Here is a 19,709-nt window from a genome sequence, read left to right as displayed (position 1 = left end):
TGGCTCCCGCCTCCTTCTCCTTCTCCGCCGCCTCCTCCTCCTCCTCCACCACCTCCTCCTCCACCACCTCCTCCTCCACTGCCAAGGCTGCCTGTGCCCCCTCCACCACTGTAGAGTAGAATAGAGCAGAGTAGAGTCGAGTAGAGTGGAGAAGAGTGGAGCAGAAAAGAAGAGAGTAGAGTAGGAGTAGAGTAGAGTAGAATCATTAGAGCAGAGAAGAACGGAGCAGAGAAGAAGAGAGTAGAGTAGAATAGAGTAGAGTAGAGTAGAATAGGGAAGCGCAGAGTACAGTGGAAAACATTAGAGTAGAGAAGAGTTGAGCATAGGAGAGTAGAGAATTAATGCCAAAGGGAACTTAAGGTGTCAAGCAGCCTTCACATACTAGTTTCAGTTTCAACATCGACAGAAAAACAGAAAAGTGCTGCATGCTATCCCTGAACACCTGACAGCGCCAGTTAAACGGACATTAAACAAGACATGACAGAATAAGACATAACAAGACAAGACATTAGTATGTTGAGTTTGGATAGCAGATATACACAATCACGTACCTATAAGACGAGGCGTCGATGCCACTGTCAGCCGACGCCCCCTGCAGATAGCCGCCCCCTCCCAGGCCGTTGGGCTCGGGCTCGGCCAGGTCGGAGGTCGTCCCCAGGGCCCCCAGGGTGCCGCCACCGCCGCCACTGCTGCTGCCTAGGCTGCCACTGGTGCCCAGGTCGTACCACTTGTCATCGCTCAGGCCACCGCTTGACGTCGTGCTGGACAGGGTGTTGTTGCCGCTCGAGTGGCCAGAGTACACGCCCTCAGACTGGGGTGGAGGAGAGGGGGAAAGAGAAGGGGGAGAGAGGGGGAGAGAGAGACAGAAAGAAGAGAGAGAGAAGAAGAGGGAGAGAAAGAGAGAAAGGGGAGCAAGGGGGGATAAGGCAAGAGAATATTAAATTGTGGTTAAATTGGATGACACTGTTCACTGAAACTGGTCGATATCTCACTGTCTTGCACTACTCTAAACACTGTGGTAGAGGGAATTCAGTCTGTGGTGCCTTTAGGGTGTGTGTGCGTGTGTGTGTGTGCGTGTGTGTGTGTGTGTGTGTGTGTGTGTGAGTGTGTGTGTGTGTGTGTGTGTGTGTGTGTGTGTGTGTGTGTGTGTGTGTGTGTGTGTGTGTGTGTGCGTGTGTGTGTGTGTGTGTGTGTGTGTGTGTGTGTGTGTGTGTGTGTGTGTGTATGCGTGTGTGTGTGTGTGTGTGCGTGCGTGTGTGTGTGTGTGTGTGTGTGTGTGTGTGGCCCTACCTGACTGCCCTTTGTGGGGGACAGGTGAATGACCTGCTCCTGCCTCTGGATGCGTGGTCCTCCAGAGTAGGACGCTCCAGACTTTGTCACCTGGCCATCTGGAACACACACACACACACAAAAACAAAGCTAAAATGGATAGCACTCCACATCATTACCATTCCACACAATTATTACTGCGGTAGTCACTGAATGTACTGCAGAATAGAGTTCTCAACGGGCCTGAAAATGTCAACCCGACCCTACCCGGCCCGTGGCTTTTAAAGCCCGAGCCCGATGTTACCCGACACATCACTAGAATTATCTAACCGAACCCGGCCCGAGGCCCGAATTCGGGGGTCGAGTTTCCCCACGTTATCCTATGGAGAATGACGGGTTGTGGTGGGTCTTTAAGGGCACTTATATGCAGTAAATTGCATAACCCACTTAAAAACCTAGGGAAAAGATATTTTCCACAATAGAAACATAATATGAAATGGGGAAACGTTCTTGCTATTTAAGCAGAATCATCCACAGCGCGATTTCAATAACCGCCTCTTCACGGCAACAACAATCTATCCACCTTTTGTTTTGACTTCTAAATGTAGGCTTACTACATTTCCACCCCGTGTATCTGATTAAATGTAGGCTACGTGAAGTTGCCCCTCCCTCCTTGTTTGTTCATATGCGTGGATGAGATGGAAAGCCTGGCTGTGCCAAACATTGTTTAAAAGTTTCATAACATTTGGCACACAAGGTTTTGGACATACTAATTTCTAGTGGCACCTGGGCTACGGTTGGTGCATTGATCAGCCATGTAGCAAAAAAGACAGATAGCCTAGGTGAGAGGATGAGATCTTCCTCGGCTGGCGAGCGCTCCGCATGTGTGTGCGCCCCAAGACCCGACAGTTGCTTAAAAGTCATTTTGAGCACGAAAACAGCAAAGACAAGGTGATATTTCATTCAAACAGGGCCTACACGCTCCAAATAAAACATTTGCTGAGGGGATTTTCAACCAGACCGCAGCGCGAGCAGACAGTCAGTGTGAAAAGCCAAGTCTACTGGCACCTTCGCTGCCGCTCGCTTACCATCGGTGCACGAGCCATTTAAATAGTGAAGTGGCATATCGCAACAGCACATGCGGATTAGCCAAATTATATGCAACAAACTCGCCAACAAAGCGTGGATTTAACGTTTAATACGCATATGCCAACGTTGTGTGAATACGTGGAAAGGATAACCTAATTGGAAAGCCACTGTCCTTTCTAGCCTATGTAGAAGACCGCTTCGGTTTCGTTTCACCTCATGGGGAAAACATAATTTCCATGCACTGCATTTGCTGAGACTACTAAGCAATAAAGTTAGCGATCAAACTAAAAATATTGGTTGTTGTCATTACAGCATTTAATATGCTAGGCCTACTATGGCTGTTGTTTAAAATAGTCATTGGATTGCCAACCGTACCTTGTATTAAGAAACAAAAGTATGGTTCCATGAGCTGACATGGGACTCAATATCGTTAAAATTGCATCTAAGAACTTTTTTCCCGTTTTTATTAGTTTGCGTAATTGTAGCCAATGTAGTTTTTCTGTGCGTTCCGGGACCTCTTTCCAACTCATCATCGCTGTGATGTGATGTTTGTTTTGCGTTCTGGTACCTTGTGATTTACAAATTAATCACTGCGCAAGGTTGCATGCAGCAGCCTGCCAGACCTTCGTTACGCAGGCCTACATATATTTAGATAGATAGATTCTATAGCCTAGATTCTAGCTTTACTGACCCATCAAGGGGAAATTCGCCATGATTCACGGTAAACAGCAGAACTGTTTTTTTTTCCACTGGGCGGAAAAGATTGAGCCCGCGGACCGAACCGACCCGAGCCATATGCTTATATTTTCGACCCGAACCCGGCCCGAACCCAAAGGGCCCGTCGGGTTTTTCGGGCTGACCCGACCCGTTGAGAACTCTACTGCAGAAGGGCAGAACGGGGAAAAAGAACAATCATGAAGAGAAGCTGAGAGGGGACACCACCATGTCCCCAACCATTACATTTTCCACAGCCACAAATCATCACTCTAGAAATCATCTAGTCAACTACATCACCCCTAGCCTGAAGTATCAAGCTGTCTGAAAAATGACAGCATTATGATTCCTTCCGTCTATGGTGGATTGGTCATTTTTTTATTTAATGTAACAAATGACTACTGTTTGGTCGTGACATACATATGTACAATTGGACCCGACTGGGTATTTCAGTTTGATGTCATGTCTTCACTTCTGTCTGCTGACTGGCTGGCGGGCTGAAAAAAACTTCCAGACTATCAGGAGTTTACGTTTCTCTGATTCCCATCCTTGTGACTGATATAATTATTATATTATAAAACTAGAAATGCATTCAGAGAGTGCAGACATCTGCCAAGGAAGCTGTTTGATAAAATAAAAATCGGGTGTAACATCAAATATTCTAAGTCTTTCTGCCATCTTTTTGTGGAGTGAGAAACTGGAATGTCCAAATTTGGCCTGTCCCGCAATTCAATTTGCGGTCACTAGGGGCGTCTATATTTCTAGGCTAGCAATGGTGAAGAATCTTTTTTTAAAATCCTGGTTCCGGTTCGTGGTCCGGATCACCACCAAAATGCAATCACTTGTTCCTTTGGTCATTTCCAACTCCACAAAGTTTAATCCAAATCCGTGCTCTTTGAGTTATCCTGCTGACATTTCAAACTGACAGACAAACAAAAACAAACAGACAGACAGACAGATAAACCAACGCGACCGAAAACGAAACCTCCTTGGTGGAGGTAATGAAATTCAGTGCAGGCAGTGGGCTAGGTGGCAACAGCCTGGTTACATCACACTCCCACCACCACTCCAAAAATCACCATCCCAACCATTTCCATCTCTATCTTCACTTGAAACATAGCCGTCAGCATTACATCAGGACCCCAGTATCCCAGTCAACGCTACCAAATACAGTACCGCACATAATCACTGCATAAATCACCATCATGATTACATAAAGAACCACTCCTCAACTCTATGATAAATCACCTCAACTATTCATCCACATTGCTATGAACACTCCACCTACACCTACATCACCACTGACTATTTTCCATAACTGCTACAATCCTCAGCATCCCACCCCAAAGCCTGAACGTCACACCTCCACAACCACTGTGGGCAATAAAACCTCAATTATACCGTATATCTGCTCTACTCATGTGGCCATTACTACCCGGACCAGCGCTGCACGAGAGGCCGGCATATTTACACACCCACCCCCTGGCAACTCAGGACCATGATGACAGTGAATCACTGTGGAGGAGAGAAGAGGAGGCAGAGAGACTGAGTAGAGGGAGAGCGAGAGAGTAGAGGGAGTAGAGAGTGAGAGAGAGAGTAGAGAGTGAGAGTGAGAGGGAGAGCACGAGAGGATAGAGCAAGAGAGAGAGCGAGAGAGAGAGAGAGAGAAAGAGAGAGAAGGATTGCCATGAAGCTCTGGCACCGGGCCAACAAAACCAACACCTCTCTCTTTTAAATTCCCCAGAGAGAGAGAGAGAGAGAGAGAGAGAGAGAGAGAGAGAGAGAGAGGAGAGAAGAGAGTGAGAGGAGAGAAGAGAGTGAGAAAGACAGGGTGTAAATCAGACTACTGTGTAATTGCCCTGGCGTTATGCAACAGTGGTGTCATTGGGAAGAGAGAGAAAAACCGCCTGCACAGAGCAATTAAAGAAGGCAGCTTCCACACGGAGTGCAAGAAAATTGTGTGCATACATAATGATTGTTAGGAACTGCGTGCATGTCTCTGTTTGTGCGTGTAGGTGTTTGTTTGTGTATGTGTGCGTGTCTGTATACATGTGCGAGTGAGTGAGTGTGCGAGTGAGTGAGTGAGTGAGTGAGTGAGTGAGTGAGTGAGTGAGTGAGTGAGTGAGTGAGTGAGTGAGTGAGTGAAACAGACACTAATTCAGTACGCATGTGTGTGTGCGTGAGAGCGAAAGAGAGACAAAGAGAAAGAGAGAGAGAGGGAGAGAAAGAGAGGGACAGTACAAAACGTGTGTAGGAGGAAAGAAAAACACAAAGAATGAGGCAGATGTTCAAGCCTTTAATTAGTCAAGTAGAGTTTGAACTTTAATTTACATGCCAACTCCGCTGCTCCTTCAGCTACCCAGATTAGTCAAAAGCTCAGTGACTGAGTGTGGTTTGTGTGTGTGTGTGTGTGTGTGTGTGTGTGTGTGTGTGTGTGTGTGTGTGTGTGTGTGTGTGTGTGTGTGTGTGTGTGTGTGTGTGTGTGTGTGTGTGTGTGTGTGTGTGTGTGTGTGTGTGTGTGTGAGAGAGAGAGAGAGAGAGAGTGAGTGTGTGTGTGTAATGTGTCTGTGTGTGTGTAATGTGTGTGTGTGTGTGTGTGTGTGTGTGTGTGTGTGTGTGTGTGTGTGTGTGTGTGTGTGTGTGTGTGTGTGTGTGTGTGTGAGAGAGAGAGAGAGAGAGAGAGAGAGTGTGAGTGTGTGTGTGTGTAATGTGTCTGTGTGTGTGTGTGTGTGTGTGTGTGTGTGTAATGTGTCTGTGTGTGTGTAATGTGTGTGTGTGTGTGTGTGTGTGTCACCCTTTAATATGGACATCACCCTACTTGATCTTGCATGCTTCTTGTCTGCATAATTCTTGGCATACGCAGTGATGCTTATCCACATGACAGAATTTCCCCACCCAGACAACTTAGAGCGCTCTGCAACAATGGAGCAATGTATGTTTGTACTTGTATACCTTAACATGGTTAGATGCAATGGCACCTCAGCCATGAATGGGGGTGCACTGCTGTGGGATTCAAACCTGCAGGTCTCAGATCTCTCGACTAAAGCCTTTTTTAAGGTTTAGACTCCTCATGCAGCTGCAGGAAACCCACTGTCAGCGGGGGAGTGGCGGCAGATCACGTACCCAAACAGCCACCTCGCACCCCTCTTCAGAGCTGAAACGACCCCTTGCCACACTGAACGTATACTTGTCCCAGGCTGAATTGTCCGTAATCTGCCACTGACAATATGTCTCCTGCAGCTGCAGGAGGAGTCAAAAGAGACCTTAACTCCCCAACGCCTGGGACACGTGGAGGCTAAATTCAGTGTTCCATTCTGACAGTTCGGCGGTCAACAGGTCATAGCGGTGTGTCAAAAACATTCAAGTATTTATGTTTATGGCTGCCGCAGGCAAAATTCCTCACTTGCACAATATTCATCTAGGCAGAATATTTCCGCTACCCTTTGGCCCTGTTCACTTGCCTTCGCCGCATAGTAACCATTAGGACACCATAAAGTACTGGGGGAAACCCTGACAGTTTACCCCCACCACCACCACCCTCATCCTTCACCACCACCTTCATCATCCCCACAACTGTCACCATCTCTACCCGCCACACCTACCCTAACATTACAGTTCTCAGCAGACACTTTTATCCAAAGCCACTTCCAAAAAAATACATAAACAAGCGACATGCATGCAGAGGCACGGAAAGCGCAAAGAAAACAAAAAAGCACAACAAAACCACTGCTCTAGCAACAGTAACCATTACCATGACATAATAACGGTCTCAGTGGTCATCCAGGGTTTGTCATCCAGGGTATTGCTCCGCAGTAGGAGGGATCATCGTTTGTGGAAACACATTCCAAACGGCAACATACACATACCCACAACCAGGGTCAAAGTTAGCTTGTAAGTTGGTCTTTTCTACCAGTCAAACTGAAATTCCATCAGCATTTGGCCAGTTGGCTGGTGTTAATTTAGAGTCCTGTCCACAACAACCCTCAATAGTTAGTAGAGGTCATTTGAGGAAAAGGGTTGTGGGAGGAATGGAGGTCCAGACATAACACAGCAAGGGGCAGCTGTCCACCTCCTTCCCCCTCTCTTTGCTTGACATGGAAGGCAGCCAGAGGGTGGACTGACTTGGCTGAAGTGTACATTTTAAAAAGTGACTAAAAGAAGGAACTCTAAAAATAGGATGCATGGGGGACAATGAAATGGGACCTGGGACAAACAAACATCTAATAATAATGTGTAAAATAAATAAATAAGTAGAAAATATGACATTATGTAAACATTAGAAAGCCCTTGCTGCTTTTGCAGAGAGGAGAGCGGCAAGAAAGGGGTCGTCAAGGAAACGCACGGCCAACTGGAGGAACTGCATAGCCACCTAATGAACTGAAGGCACGGAGGGAACAAAACAAGAACGAGAGGAGAATGAAAGAAAAGAGAACACGGAAGGGCTGGTATGTTTGTGTGTGTGTGTGTGTGTGTGTGTGTGTGTGTGTGTGTGTGTGTGTGTGTCTGTGTGTGAGAGCGCGTACCCCCATGTGTGTGTGTGAATGTGTGCGTGTGTGTGTATATGTGCGTAGGAGGTGGGTTATTGGTAAGGACAAGGCTGTGATAGATGGAGGGAGGGGAGATGAGAGGGAATGTGTGTGTGTGTGTGTGTGTGTGTGTGTGTGTGTGTGTGTGTGTGTGTGTGTGTGTGTGTGTGTGTGTGTGTGTGTGTGTGTGTGTGTGTGTGTGTGTGTGTGTGTGTGTGTGTGTGTGTGTGTGTGTGTGTGAGTGAGTCACCATCGGTCAGTAACCTTGAGGAGAAGAGGAAGGAACGCTGGCGACTCGGGAATGGGCAGACGGAACAAATGGGGCAGCTCATGCCAAACAATCCCCTCTCTCTTTCTCTCTCTCTCTTTCTCTCTACTTCTCTCTCTCTTTCTCTCTACTTCTCTCTCTCTTTCTTTCTACTTCTCTCTCTCTCTCTCTCTCTCTCTCTCTCTCTCTCTCTCTCTCTACTTCTCTCTCTCTTTCTCTCTCACTCTCTACTTCTCTCTTTCTCACTCTCTACCTCACTCTCTCTACCTCTCACTCTCTTTCTCTACCTCACTCTCTCTACCTCTCTCTCTCTACCCCACTTCCTCTGTCACTCACTTTCTCTCTCTCCTCTCTCTCTCCCTACCTTGCCTGCTCTCTTTCACTCACTCTCTCTTTCTGTCTCGACCTCCATCCCTCTCTTTCGGTTACTCTCTCTTGCGCTCTCACTCTCTTCTTCCTCTCTCTCTCTCCGCCAGTCAGAGATGGGATGTTCTGCCCTTTATCAGTATGCTTCACACACAGTACCAGCTCTCTGCGTTTGTGGTCTTGTGTTGAATGTTTTCATTTGACAGTCAGGGTTTCTTCCGCCTTTCTTTGGCAGCAGTGCTTTCTGATGGCTTCTTTCGAAACACTGATCACAGAGTGTGTTTCAATATTGAAAACTGACAAGTATCGTTTTGGGGGAAGGCAGTTTGTGAGAAAGGACAGGGGAGAGAGGAGGGAGGGAGTGTGTGTGTTTTTGGTTTGTGAAGTGAGCGAGTGTGCGAGATATGTGAGGGTGGGAGAGAATGTATGTTTACATGAAGCTATTTTTCAACTCACACTTAACAGAGGTGTACGTGCGTGCAGATACAAAGGTGGAAAGCCAAATCGTGGGAGTAAAAAAAAACCCACTATGTGTGTGGGGGTGAGTGCATGCATATGTGTGAGTGTGTGTTTAGGGCTGGGGTCAAAGCAAGAGTGTGTGTGTGTGTATGTGTGTATGTGTGTGTGTGTGTGTGTGTGTGTGTGTGTGTGTGTGTGTGTGTGTGTGTGCGCGCGTGCCCATGGGTGTGTGTGTGTGTGTGTGTGTGTGTGTGTGTGTGTGTGTGTGTGTGTGTGTGTGTGTGTGTGTGTGTGTGTGTGTGTGTTTGCGATTGTGTGTGCGCATGTGTAAATTCATGTGTGTTAGATTGAGAGGCTGACAAGCCCAGACAACTTAAAAAGCTCCAAAAAACCCACAATGCACTCTACACAATCCCTCCAACTTGCACCATGTAAGAGACAAGCTATCTTGACACAGCCCACAACGCAACACACCCCTGGAGATAACACCGCAACACACATCACAGGAGGCACAAGTCAGGAAATGAAAAGAAAGAAGTGTGCGTATACTGCAGTGTAGGACTCCTGACCAAAAAACACTGCAACGTCAGTCCAAAACCAGACCTCTTTAAAAGGAATTGTTTATAGTTACAGGGATTAACAAGTACAGACACAAGCACAGTACGTTCACATCCCATCAATTTTCCTCTTCTCTGCAGGGTCAGAGATTTGCAAATACTATTTTACAAGCCTTTGTGTGCAGCCCTGACATACTAGGGTCGAGAGCGCATGTTGGACACAAATTGTTAAAAGTGGCTAACTGCAATAAAAAATATGTCACAAATGAAAATCGTTTGCTCGCTTGTAAAAAAAAAAGTAGGAACGCAACGAGAAGACCAGACGACCAGACAAACCACTGTTGCCTGCCGCCCGCCACCGCACTTTTCAACGTCAGTCATCCTTATTATTTTGACACGTCACTCGTAATCCTCTTAAAGCTCTGCTTTCTGTCAGCCACAGCTTGTCCTCCTGAGATTTTCACACGTAGGACGATTTGAGGAGAGGTAGGGTGTGGGACAAAAAAAACCAACAAAATAAAGAAGAGATTTTAAGTCTGAAAAAATAACACGACGCAACACGATGTTCTGAGTAAGACACGTTGTGTTTGTCCTGGAAACAGAAAAGAGGTGGAGAGGAAGGGAAAAAGGTTTAAAAGCTTGAAGGCACACGCTGTGCAAGATCAAAGCACACACAAACACGTGGCTCACCTGCGCAATCTCGATTCATGGGACGCAAATAGATACACATTCTCTCTGTGTGTCTGTCTCTCTGTGCCTGTCTCTCTCTCTCTCTCTCTCTCTCTCTCTCTCTCTCTCTCTCTCTCTCTCTCTCTCTCTCTCAGGCAAACAGGGTGAGTCTCACCTGTGGATCCTCGGTCTCCGGTGGTGGGGGTGCTCTTGCCACTAGTGCAGACCTCAGGGGTCAGCTGCCGCTCCACAGGCAGAGGAGAGTGGCGACTGGTGGGTGGTGGTCCAAACCTGGAACACACCACAGCACAGTGCACGATTACAAACACACCACAACACCATTACAAACACACCACAACACCATTACAAACACACCATCCCAATAACACACTACAGGAACATGTAGCAACAATGGATAACTAAAGCAGTAAACTGTAAAAAGAAATTAAACACTGAGCATGTTTCTATAAGTACCTACACTGATTTGGTGGAAAATAATATAGTGACTAATGGCCTCTTTAAAGCAGTGTAAGGCAAACTTTTGTATTTGTAGTGCATTTGTAGTGGTGCGCTGGCGTACTAATACTATGCACTGATCTCCCACACTCCCATGAATCATTTTGTGAAAGTAAAAAGCCACGTGTGCACTGCAGTCACTAACACAACTGTGAGAGCTACTTAGACTGATTCACACATACACAGATGTGCACGCACACACACACGTCATGCACTTTACACCTACTTTGTATCGTCTTACACACACACACGCGCAGTACGCACAGTCACACGCACACGCACACGTGCAGTACGCACGCACGCACGCACATGCACACGAACACACACGTGCAGTAAACATGCTACACCATTCACACCCATACTAGGAGATTCAAGGCCAGCAATGGCCAATTTAATTTGACAGTTTTAATATCTGCGGTTTCGCACTGCAGCTAAAAAACTCATTAAGTTTCCCATCTGGGAGTGTGATTTAGGTTTGATGCTCCTCGTGGGGAGCATTGAAGCAGGAGACAAAAAGGGAACGATAAGCTTGCTAAATTAGACAAACATTAAATGTTTGTGTAAGCTGCTAAGGTACGCAAGAGTACGCGTATGCAAATTTGCAAAGGAGTTATATGCGGAACTGTGAGTGTGTCGCTCTATATATGAGGCTCATAGATGTGCGTGCATAGGTGAACTTTGCGTGCGTGTGTGCATGTGAGGATGATTTGAGTGTGGGTGTGTGCAAATATGGAAATATATGCACATGCAAGTTTCCTCGAAGCATGCGTGTGAGTACTTTAGATTTGTGTGTGTGCGCATGTGCGTGCGTGCATGTGTGTGAGTGCATGTGTGTGTGTGACTGCGTGCATGTGTGTGCAAGCGTGTGTGTGTGTGTGTGTGCGTGTGTGTGTGTGTGTGTGTGTGTGTGTGTTTTGTGTGTGTGTGCGTGTGTGTGATGTGTGTGTGACGTGTGTGATGTGTCTATGTGTGTTTATGTGTGTCCCACTCACGCCTCTGGCATAGACTTCTGCCTCCAGTGTGGTGGTGTGTCGCTGGAGCAGGAGAGGTTGCTGGGGGAGCTGCGGTTGTGGCGGCCCAGACCCAGAGAGGAGCCCAGATTATAGCTCTCCGAACCAGGAGACATCCTGATGGGGGACACGGGTGGAGACAGGTAAGATATGGAGTACCAGTTATGCCATACTGTATACATTTATGCACTATATCACCAAAAGAATTTGCTAACTTGCCTCGACTCATATGAACTTAACTTCCATCCCATTCCTAAGCCATAGGGTTCAATACGATAACAGTCCACCTTTTGCAGCTATTACAGAATTTGATACAGGAATTTCAACTTGCAACCTTGCAAAACCTCTATAAAAAAAAAAAGTCTCTAAGCCAGTGGTTCGCAACCTTTTTGTGTGAACCCCCCCACCCAAACCCCCCTTGACCTTATCATTAACCTCCCAATGCCCCCTTGACCTCATCATAAGCCTGCCAATGCCCCCCTTGAACTCATGCACCTCATGAACTCATACACCCCAATTGCAACTGATCGTCCCCCCTCTCTGCTACATCCTGCTCAATGCCTCCCGAGCGCTCTCTAATGCCCCCTGGAGGACTGTAGCCCTCCGCTGAGAAACAGCACTCTAACCATTCCACTGGTCCACAGGCCGTACCTCTTGTCCAGTGGCCGTCCGTCGCTGGACACGCTGCGTGGGATGGCGGCCGCGCGGCCCTCCCTCTCGGCGGAGAGCGTCTTGCCCATGCTGGCGCCCAGGCTGACGGCGCGGTTGGGGGTCCCGGGGGCGGCGCCGTGGCCCGGCTGCGGGGAGGATGCGGCGGAGAGAGACTGCTGCGGGCTGTTGCTGTTGCGTTGCCACTTGTTGTTATTGCTGCGGAAGGGGAACTTGTACTCGAAGGGGCCCCCCTCATTGCTGCCCTTGTACTCAACCGTCGGCATACGGTACAACTCAGAACAGCCCCTGTGGAGAGAGAGGGAGGCAAGGAGGGACGGGGGAGAGAGAGAGAGGGAGGGAGAGAGAGATGAGTGGTAGAATAGACAAGAAGTGGATGGGCAGATGGATAACCCCAATAGACAAGCATATTGATGGAGAGAGAGAGAGAGAGAACGATGGAGGTGCCTGGTCTTGCCATGCATGAAGATCAGCTCAGATTTCCCGCCACATTATGGTTGGATTGGGCCTTCTGGAAGTAGATTAGATCGCCAGGCAGCAAGACCAATCAGAGACCAGAGGAGGGCCGAGGTAGGGGTGTGCACCAATGATCATGCACTACAGACGAGCGAAGGTGTCAAAAGTGAAAGTGAAAGTAAAACAAAAGAAACAGTTTCCTTCCAACACAGGCAACAAATCAGGTATGAGAGTAACCAGTAGACCTGTGCGCTTGTCTTATTATCAGCAGACTGCGCTGGTTACATCGAGTTTGTGGTGTGTTCTTGTTGGGATTTTAGTGTTTTCAGTAACAACACAGTTTATCTACATTAGGTACAATGGAGTAAATGCTGTAACAGCCATATGATATTGTGTGCTTGTGTTGTACATACACCATGATTTTCCTTTTACGTTTACTTCAGACACCTCTGCCATACGAGCAGATTATACACCATGTCCAAACATTAATCTTAGCGACGGAGAAAATCAGATATACATTTCAGAGTTCACTTCCACCAGAAGCCGGCATAAGAAGTCCTTAAGTAAGTAAAGAGGAGCCCTATAGAGCTGCCATATGTTCACTCTCCAAATTACCGTGGCAGAATGCAGCAGCTGGGTCCAAACAGCATGAGCATATAAACTACGCTTTGACTACATTTCCCAGAAACATGACCCTCCTCCACGGCATTCTGATGACAAATCCGCCTAAATCCCAAACTGTCAATCTCAACATCCAGCACCGCTTAAGCGGTAAAATATTAAAAACGAAATCCCATCAGACACAGTTTCTGTGAAGTAGTTTTAGAATCACAGCCCTGTACGCTGGCCTTATTATGTGTGATGCATACCTGCCGACCATTACGCATTTTGTGTAGCAGATACGGATTTTGACATCAAACTACGGCGCTGTCACTTCAAAATACGGGAAAAACCAATAGCAAAGTATGTTCACGGGCCCTTGTATATTATAACTATATTTCTCTGTAGACTTGCAACCAGCCAGAGCCGTAGATATGGCTCTGCTTGCAACTCTCGCGCTGGCCTTTCCATTGGCCAGCAACGTGTGTGGGGGGGGGGGGGGGGATATTGACCAATCAGAGCGCTGGTTTAGGGGTCTTCATTTGTTGTCGCTCCGCTCGAGTCGAGGTAACAGACTTCTATTATAACACTATACAAGTCAGTGGTCGAGGTATCAGCTGCAGATAGAAAGTTTGCTTCGAAGACACACAAGCAGAGAGACTACTCCTATAATCTCTGACACAAGTGTCCTCCTCCTGTCATCATATATTATCCATCTTGGTGCTGTCGCTGTAGTTTTACAAGTGAGCACCGTCAAAATCACCGTTTCAAAGGTAAATGGGCTTTGAGAAAGGTAGCCTCTATGGGAATAGTGAAGTTGCTAAATCCGTAAACTTATAAAAATAATTAAGCTCGAGGTCTGTCGTCCTGAACATAATGGTTCACCCAATGTTTCGCCGTATTTGAAATTGACGGCAATATGTTGGTACTTTTTTTTATATTGGACCGAAACGAGATTACTTCCGAATGAGAAAATGTGGTCGACTGCTGCTAATACTGCGCTATAAATTAGCAGATTAGCAGCGAGATAAATTCGGTTTCCCTTTGCGTCGGATCATTTTAACTGGGGGAAATAAAGCGATAGTTCTAACGGTTGTGCTCGGAGTACATCTAATCTACCATGACACCGTATTAACACTAGAACTACCACGGAGGGGTCAATTGACCTTTTTACCTAAAAGCCCCACAAGAGGGTCATTTGACCCTTTGGACCCCCTGCGGACACTCCTTTTGTTGTGGAAATGTGGCTGTTAGCAGCTCACAGCTGTCACTTGAGACACAGAGTGTGTGTGTGTGTGTGTGTGTGTGTGTGTGTGTGTGTGTGTGTGTGTGTGTGTGTGTGTGTGTGTGTGTGTGTGTGTGTGTGTGTGTGTGTGTGTGTGTGTGTGTGTGTGTGTGTGTGTGTGTGTGTGTGCGTGTGTGGATCATTTCCAATGCCTGTTGAGTGCTGTATCTCTGCATCTTCGTTCCTTGGAGAGGAGCTTCTTTCACCACAAAATTCTTCAGGGAAATGAAGCAGTAGTCCACATGCACTGGTATTTATCCATCTAACAATTGCCAGGTTGCAGTCACATGAGTCGTTATGGTCACATGGCATGGGAGATGACATTCTCAAAACAACACGGACAAATCCCCAAACCAACTTGCAATATCCCAAAACAGAATGGCATTTGTTGGAACTGTATTTTATTCCATATGAGAGCAAACATGTTGCCTTGGCACAAATGTGCCCTTTCGCATTCAAGAATTCCTGTTCAAGGCTAAGCAGAAGATAACTGGACTGTGCGAGGACTTTATCTGTACCAGAACAATGGAATGCCCAAACACAACAGAGTTGCATCTCCACATGGCAGGCCAAGGACTGTGTGTTCGTTGCCTGATTATCATAGACTTGCAATCGAGATTCGATCTGCAGCGCCGCCGAAGGTGTTGCGTCACTAGGAGGGCGCAGCCTGGCTAGTGTGTTCGTGTGTTAGTGTGTGTGTGTGTGTGTGTGAATGAATTAATCTCTATCCGGGTACGCCCCCTTTTCCCTTTAGCGGATAGAGATAATTGTTATCAGGGACAATCCTACAATAAATATGGCTTGGAGATATTACAGCGGGTAGGACGAGTGGGGAAAATGGTGACTGACGGTTCTCCCCATCCGCTCTCCAAGCCGGCTTGAAACTTAATTAAGGATTCTCTGTGTCTTTCATTTCAGGTGTTTCATATTTACAAATGTTAAGGGTTTGAACCTAACATTTACTTGGTCCTTCAGAGCCGGATCCCAAGATACCCGACGATTCCAGCATGCGAGGAGGGAACCAGGAAAGTCTGTGGCCACAGCACTAAGACCCGTTTCCGGGACTGGTCTCTCCCTCGCAGGCTGGGATCCGACGGTTGACGGGAATCTTGAAAAGACCAGAGAATCGTGAGTAGGCTTACATTTTTATTTTTATTTTAAAAGGATTGAATGAAAAAAACGGTAAAATAAGAGAAGATAAAACCCTGACAATTCTAGACTCTATCAGGTAAACGTAAAGGGAGGGCAGACTCCCCTAGTACGAGAAACTAGTTTAAATTCTGTGTTCTCTGCGTTGAGAGAAAGTGTGCGTGAAAGGATTCGTATTACCACTCGGTAATACGTTTCATACCAATACAACAAGGTTCAAATAGCGAGTCTTTGTGGAAGCCTGTATGCAAGAAGATTCCACCTGTGAGGTTGAAGTGAATCTTACCACAAACGATCGTTGATCGCTATCTTGTTGAAAAGTGTATCCAACAATAGAGGCACTGTAGGTGTTGTGACGTTGGACTAAATTCATAGAGACAAAATGGGGGGCAGTAACAGCAAAATAAGTGAAAAGTTCCTTGCTGAAATGCAATGCAAGGACTGGAAAATTGTGCATAGAGAAAATCCTAGTGCAGTAGCACCGCTGTGTTACAGGGTAAAAAAAACTATGGGTTTAATGGAAATTTGTCTACAACAAACCTAACATTTATGGCCTGGCCAGCAGGGCCAACAGGAACACTACAATGAACACCAAAACTATCACGGCCAACGTCGAGGCCAACACCAAAATTCCTGACTAGACCGAGAGCACCAGTATCGACCGTACGGGCATGGCCCCTCGGCCGATGACTGGTTTGATGATAATGAGGAAACGGACGGGGATGTGGAAGAGGTAGACGTCGTTCTAAACTTAGAGGGATTGGTTTTACCAAGAAAAAATTAGACCTGAAATTACCCTTCTGGTCAAAGGGACCCCCGTACGTTTCCTCTGTGACTCTGGTGCTAAAAAAAAAAAAAAAAAGCAAATGACAGCCATTTGGATTACTCACTGAGCAGTTAATGTCTCAGATAGCCTACCATATAATAATAATAATAATAATAATAATAATAATAATAATAATAATAATAATAATAATAATAATAATAATTGTATTTGTATAACACTGTGTCATACAAGGCAAGTAATATGGATATCTGTTTGTCTGTCTGTGTGGGCCCTATTTGTTGTATGAATTGTCCTAGTGGGACACCCCACTGTGTGTGTGAGAAAGATTGTATATGTGTCTGTGGAGTGTACGTGTGTATCTGTGGAGTGAGTGCCTAAATATGTCTGAGAGTGGAAGAATTTTTTTTTGAGTGTTTAGTGAAGGTACTCTATTGTGTTCAGAGTTAGCTGGAGCTTGGGAGTGCACATGTTGAAACAACATTTTTAAAATAAGAATAAGCCTTTTATTTTATTCTAAAATTCAACTTTGAGGTGTAGGATTTTGTCATGATTTTGTTTTTCCACACATTCTTACCCATTTATTTTTGATTAGGAGAAAACAGGGTTGTGGAGTTATGTTGTTTCTTTACTATTTTCAATTGAAAGTTAACATGTTAATGTTTAAGCCTTTAAGACACGGCATTATAAATTAGCTGTTACCAGAATGGCAATGACCAAGTCATAATGTATTACTAAAGGCCCCGTGCACTGTCATGGTAGTGTAGTGTAGTTGCAAAAGAGTTTGCTTTCATGATTTACAGTACCAAAATGTCTTTGTTTCTTCTAAAGAATAGATGAAGCTTTCTCCTTGTTCTTATTTTTTTAAAAGAACAATGGGTTTGAGATCTTGAAATAACGCAGGCGTTATTTGATGGCCCAAAGGTGCTGTGAGTAAACCTAATTTGGACCTGGTCTGAGAGTTAGGTCACATGTGCTGAACATTTCTAGAAATTTAGGTTGTCATTTTGTTTTGATTGACGTTTAACTATGACTTATTTCTTTGTTTTATTTCATCGAATTTCTTGCCTTATTATGTTCTATTTTGATGAGTTATTGATCAATGGATCATGGGTTTGGTTTAATTTTAATGAATTAATAATTTTAATTTTAATGGTTTATTTTAATGACTGGAGCACAATGTTGACTCTGATAAACTAGACTCTGAATACACAGAGGCGCTTGACAACGTCGCCCAAGCAAAGATAACAGTGTCCTATGTGTAGATGTTTACATTAGCTCGGATAGATATTAAAAGGCTCAGAGGCTCTCTCTAAGTAGCCCAAGGTCTTCTGCAGGCAACCCTTATCAGACACAGCAGGCCCAAACTATCAACATGCAAATTTCTGTGGCAGAGACAGAAAGACACTTAATAGTGAAACCTCCAACAGTGTATGCTAAACCACCTGTTTGTCACTGAAAAGACAATAAGAAATAAAAAAAAAAAACTGAACACCGACCTAGATAAACAATACCAAAGCTTAAAGTTATGTTAAATATCTATCATTGTCATTAGTTTAATACTGTAAGTGTGAACATTGCTTCACATGGTGTGTGATGAGACATGTCAATGTTCTCTATTTGCTTTTAAAAGTTTGAATTTGATGACGTTGGGATCCTTATATTTTCATTTGTTTGATTTATAAACAAAGAGACAGTTGTCTAACTCTGTCTTTTCATTTCAGTCGTCAACTTGCAATCAAAGTGAAAACTGATTGCCAATAAGGTTTTAGTTCCGTTACAAAATGTTTTATGTAGCCGATACATGAAGTCAATAATTTTTTGCTCTGATTTGATTTCAAATTGATCTGGCTTGAGTGTACATGAAAGAAAGTTGTTTTCCCTATAATACTTTTTTTTTTGTGTTCTTTGAGGAACAGGCCCAGTGTTATGGAAACGAGCTGAAACACAGCTGATGTGAATGGAAGGAACCTAGACAATACCAATGATCGCTAGGTTAAGTGAATTTTGTTTTTAATTTGATAAGTTTCACAAGATTTTCCCAGAGTTTGTTTTGTTTCAATTGGGTAATAATTTTAGTTATAACACTTGATAAAATGTTGTATTTTTTTTATTTTTTTTCTTTCTTTCAAACCATGAAAAGTTTGACCTAAAGTTAGACAAGGTCTTACCTTTATACCTTAGATAAAGGGACTGTCCGGTTGTTTGTTTCATTTTTCTTTTAAAGTGTATTTTACAATGGCAGTTGTGTTTTCTTTCTTTTTATCTCTTACATTTTGATTGGTTGATCTAGTGATCTGTATGTCTGGGTGATGACAGTGAAACTTTGGAATGGTGTGAGAAAGTAGGATTCTCAAATATTTTGGATTCTCAAATATTACTCATACTCAATTTTTTTATTTTTACAAAATACATTTTTGAATGTACTGACATTATTGGCAGGAGTTGGGCTAGGCCCCTATATCACCATGACCTCATGACAAAAGGACAGTGAGGACTGCATGCCAATATATTTCAGTTCTGTTACAAAGTGATTTATGCAGGCCTAACTATCATGTAAAGACAGCCAATACTATGGGTATAGTCATTTTGTACGGCATGCTTAATTTTTCTTAATTTTTCTTCTACATTCTATATTGGATGAACTATGTGGTCAACACCACATTTTGTCAGTTTGCGTTTATCGCCTATTCTGTAAGGAACTGTAATGTAAACGTGAGCCACAATAGTCAGATACTGACCAGAGTAATTTTCTTTTTCATAATTTTGCTCTTGATAAATTTTTGTTCCCCGGGAATGTAGAGCTATCTATTTTATTTTGATTATAGATTATGAGAGAATGGTTGGGCGGCTTTGGGTTTTGTTTTGTCTAAACTAACAAAACATTTTTTGTTTCCTCTCTATTATAATGCTCTCTAATCTGTGCACCTCCTCTAAACTAATGTCTGTGTATTTCTTTAAGCAAATGTTTTGAAAAAGCCTGCCTTGATGTAGGCTATGCGAGTGATTCTCTGATTCGGCTACACTTTTAAGTCCGTGGATTTGATTTGCCAATTCCACTAACTATTAAGATTAAGCTTGGCAATTTGTTTGTTTGGCACTATGTAAACATCTAGGTCATTTAGTTGGGAAAAAATACTGATAATTGACTTTTTGCTTTTGCCAAAAGCGTAGGGGAATCGTAGAATCACTCATGCACCCATGAACTGGAGGGTGTTGGAAGATGTTTACTTCTCATCATTTACTGTGCTCAAAGTCTGTTTCGGAAATTACTTAAGTCTTATTGAGTCATGTGGATGGCACATGTCTCAAACAGGAGAGAT

General features: G+C 44.7%; 1 protein-coding gene across 2 annotated transcripts in view; it reads right to left on the bottom strand.

Annotated features, from left to right (window-relative positions):
- The window catches only part of sipa1l1 (signal-induced proliferation-associated 1 like 1), a 78,011-nt gene that overhangs the window by 22,949 nt on the left and 35,353 nt on the right, over positions 1 to 19,709 (bottom strand). For both annotated transcript variants that reach the window (XM_063222814.1, XM_063222815.1), the window contains exons 11-16: positions 12,095 to 12,400; positions 11,426 to 11,560; positions 10,093 to 10,208; positions 1,291 to 1,388; positions 552 to 811; positions 1 to 108 (exon numbers count right to left, since the gene is read on the bottom strand). The exon at positions 1 to 108 is cut by the window's left edge and continues 89 nt beyond it. In XM_063222814.1, coding sequence (XP_063078884.1) covers positions 1 to 108; positions 552 to 811; positions 1,291 to 1,388; positions 10,093 to 10,208; positions 11,426 to 11,560; positions 12,095 to 12,400 — 1,023 coding nt within the window. The remainder of the gene's footprint in view (positions 109 to 551; positions 812 to 1,290; positions 1,389 to 10,092; positions 10,209 to 11,425; positions 11,561 to 12,094; positions 12,401 to 19,709) is intronic.

Source organism: Engraulis encrasicolus, chromosome 18 (genome assembly GCF_034702125.1).
Source record: "Engraulis encrasicolus isolate BLACKSEA-1 chromosome 18, IST_EnEncr_1.0, whole genome shotgun sequence".
Taxonomy (NCBI): Eukaryota; Metazoa; Chordata; class Actinopteri; order Clupeiformes; family Engraulidae; genus Engraulis; species Engraulis encrasicolus.
The sequence above is the reverse complement of the archived record's forward strand: the minus strand, read 5'-3'. Positions and strand labels throughout refer to the sequence as shown.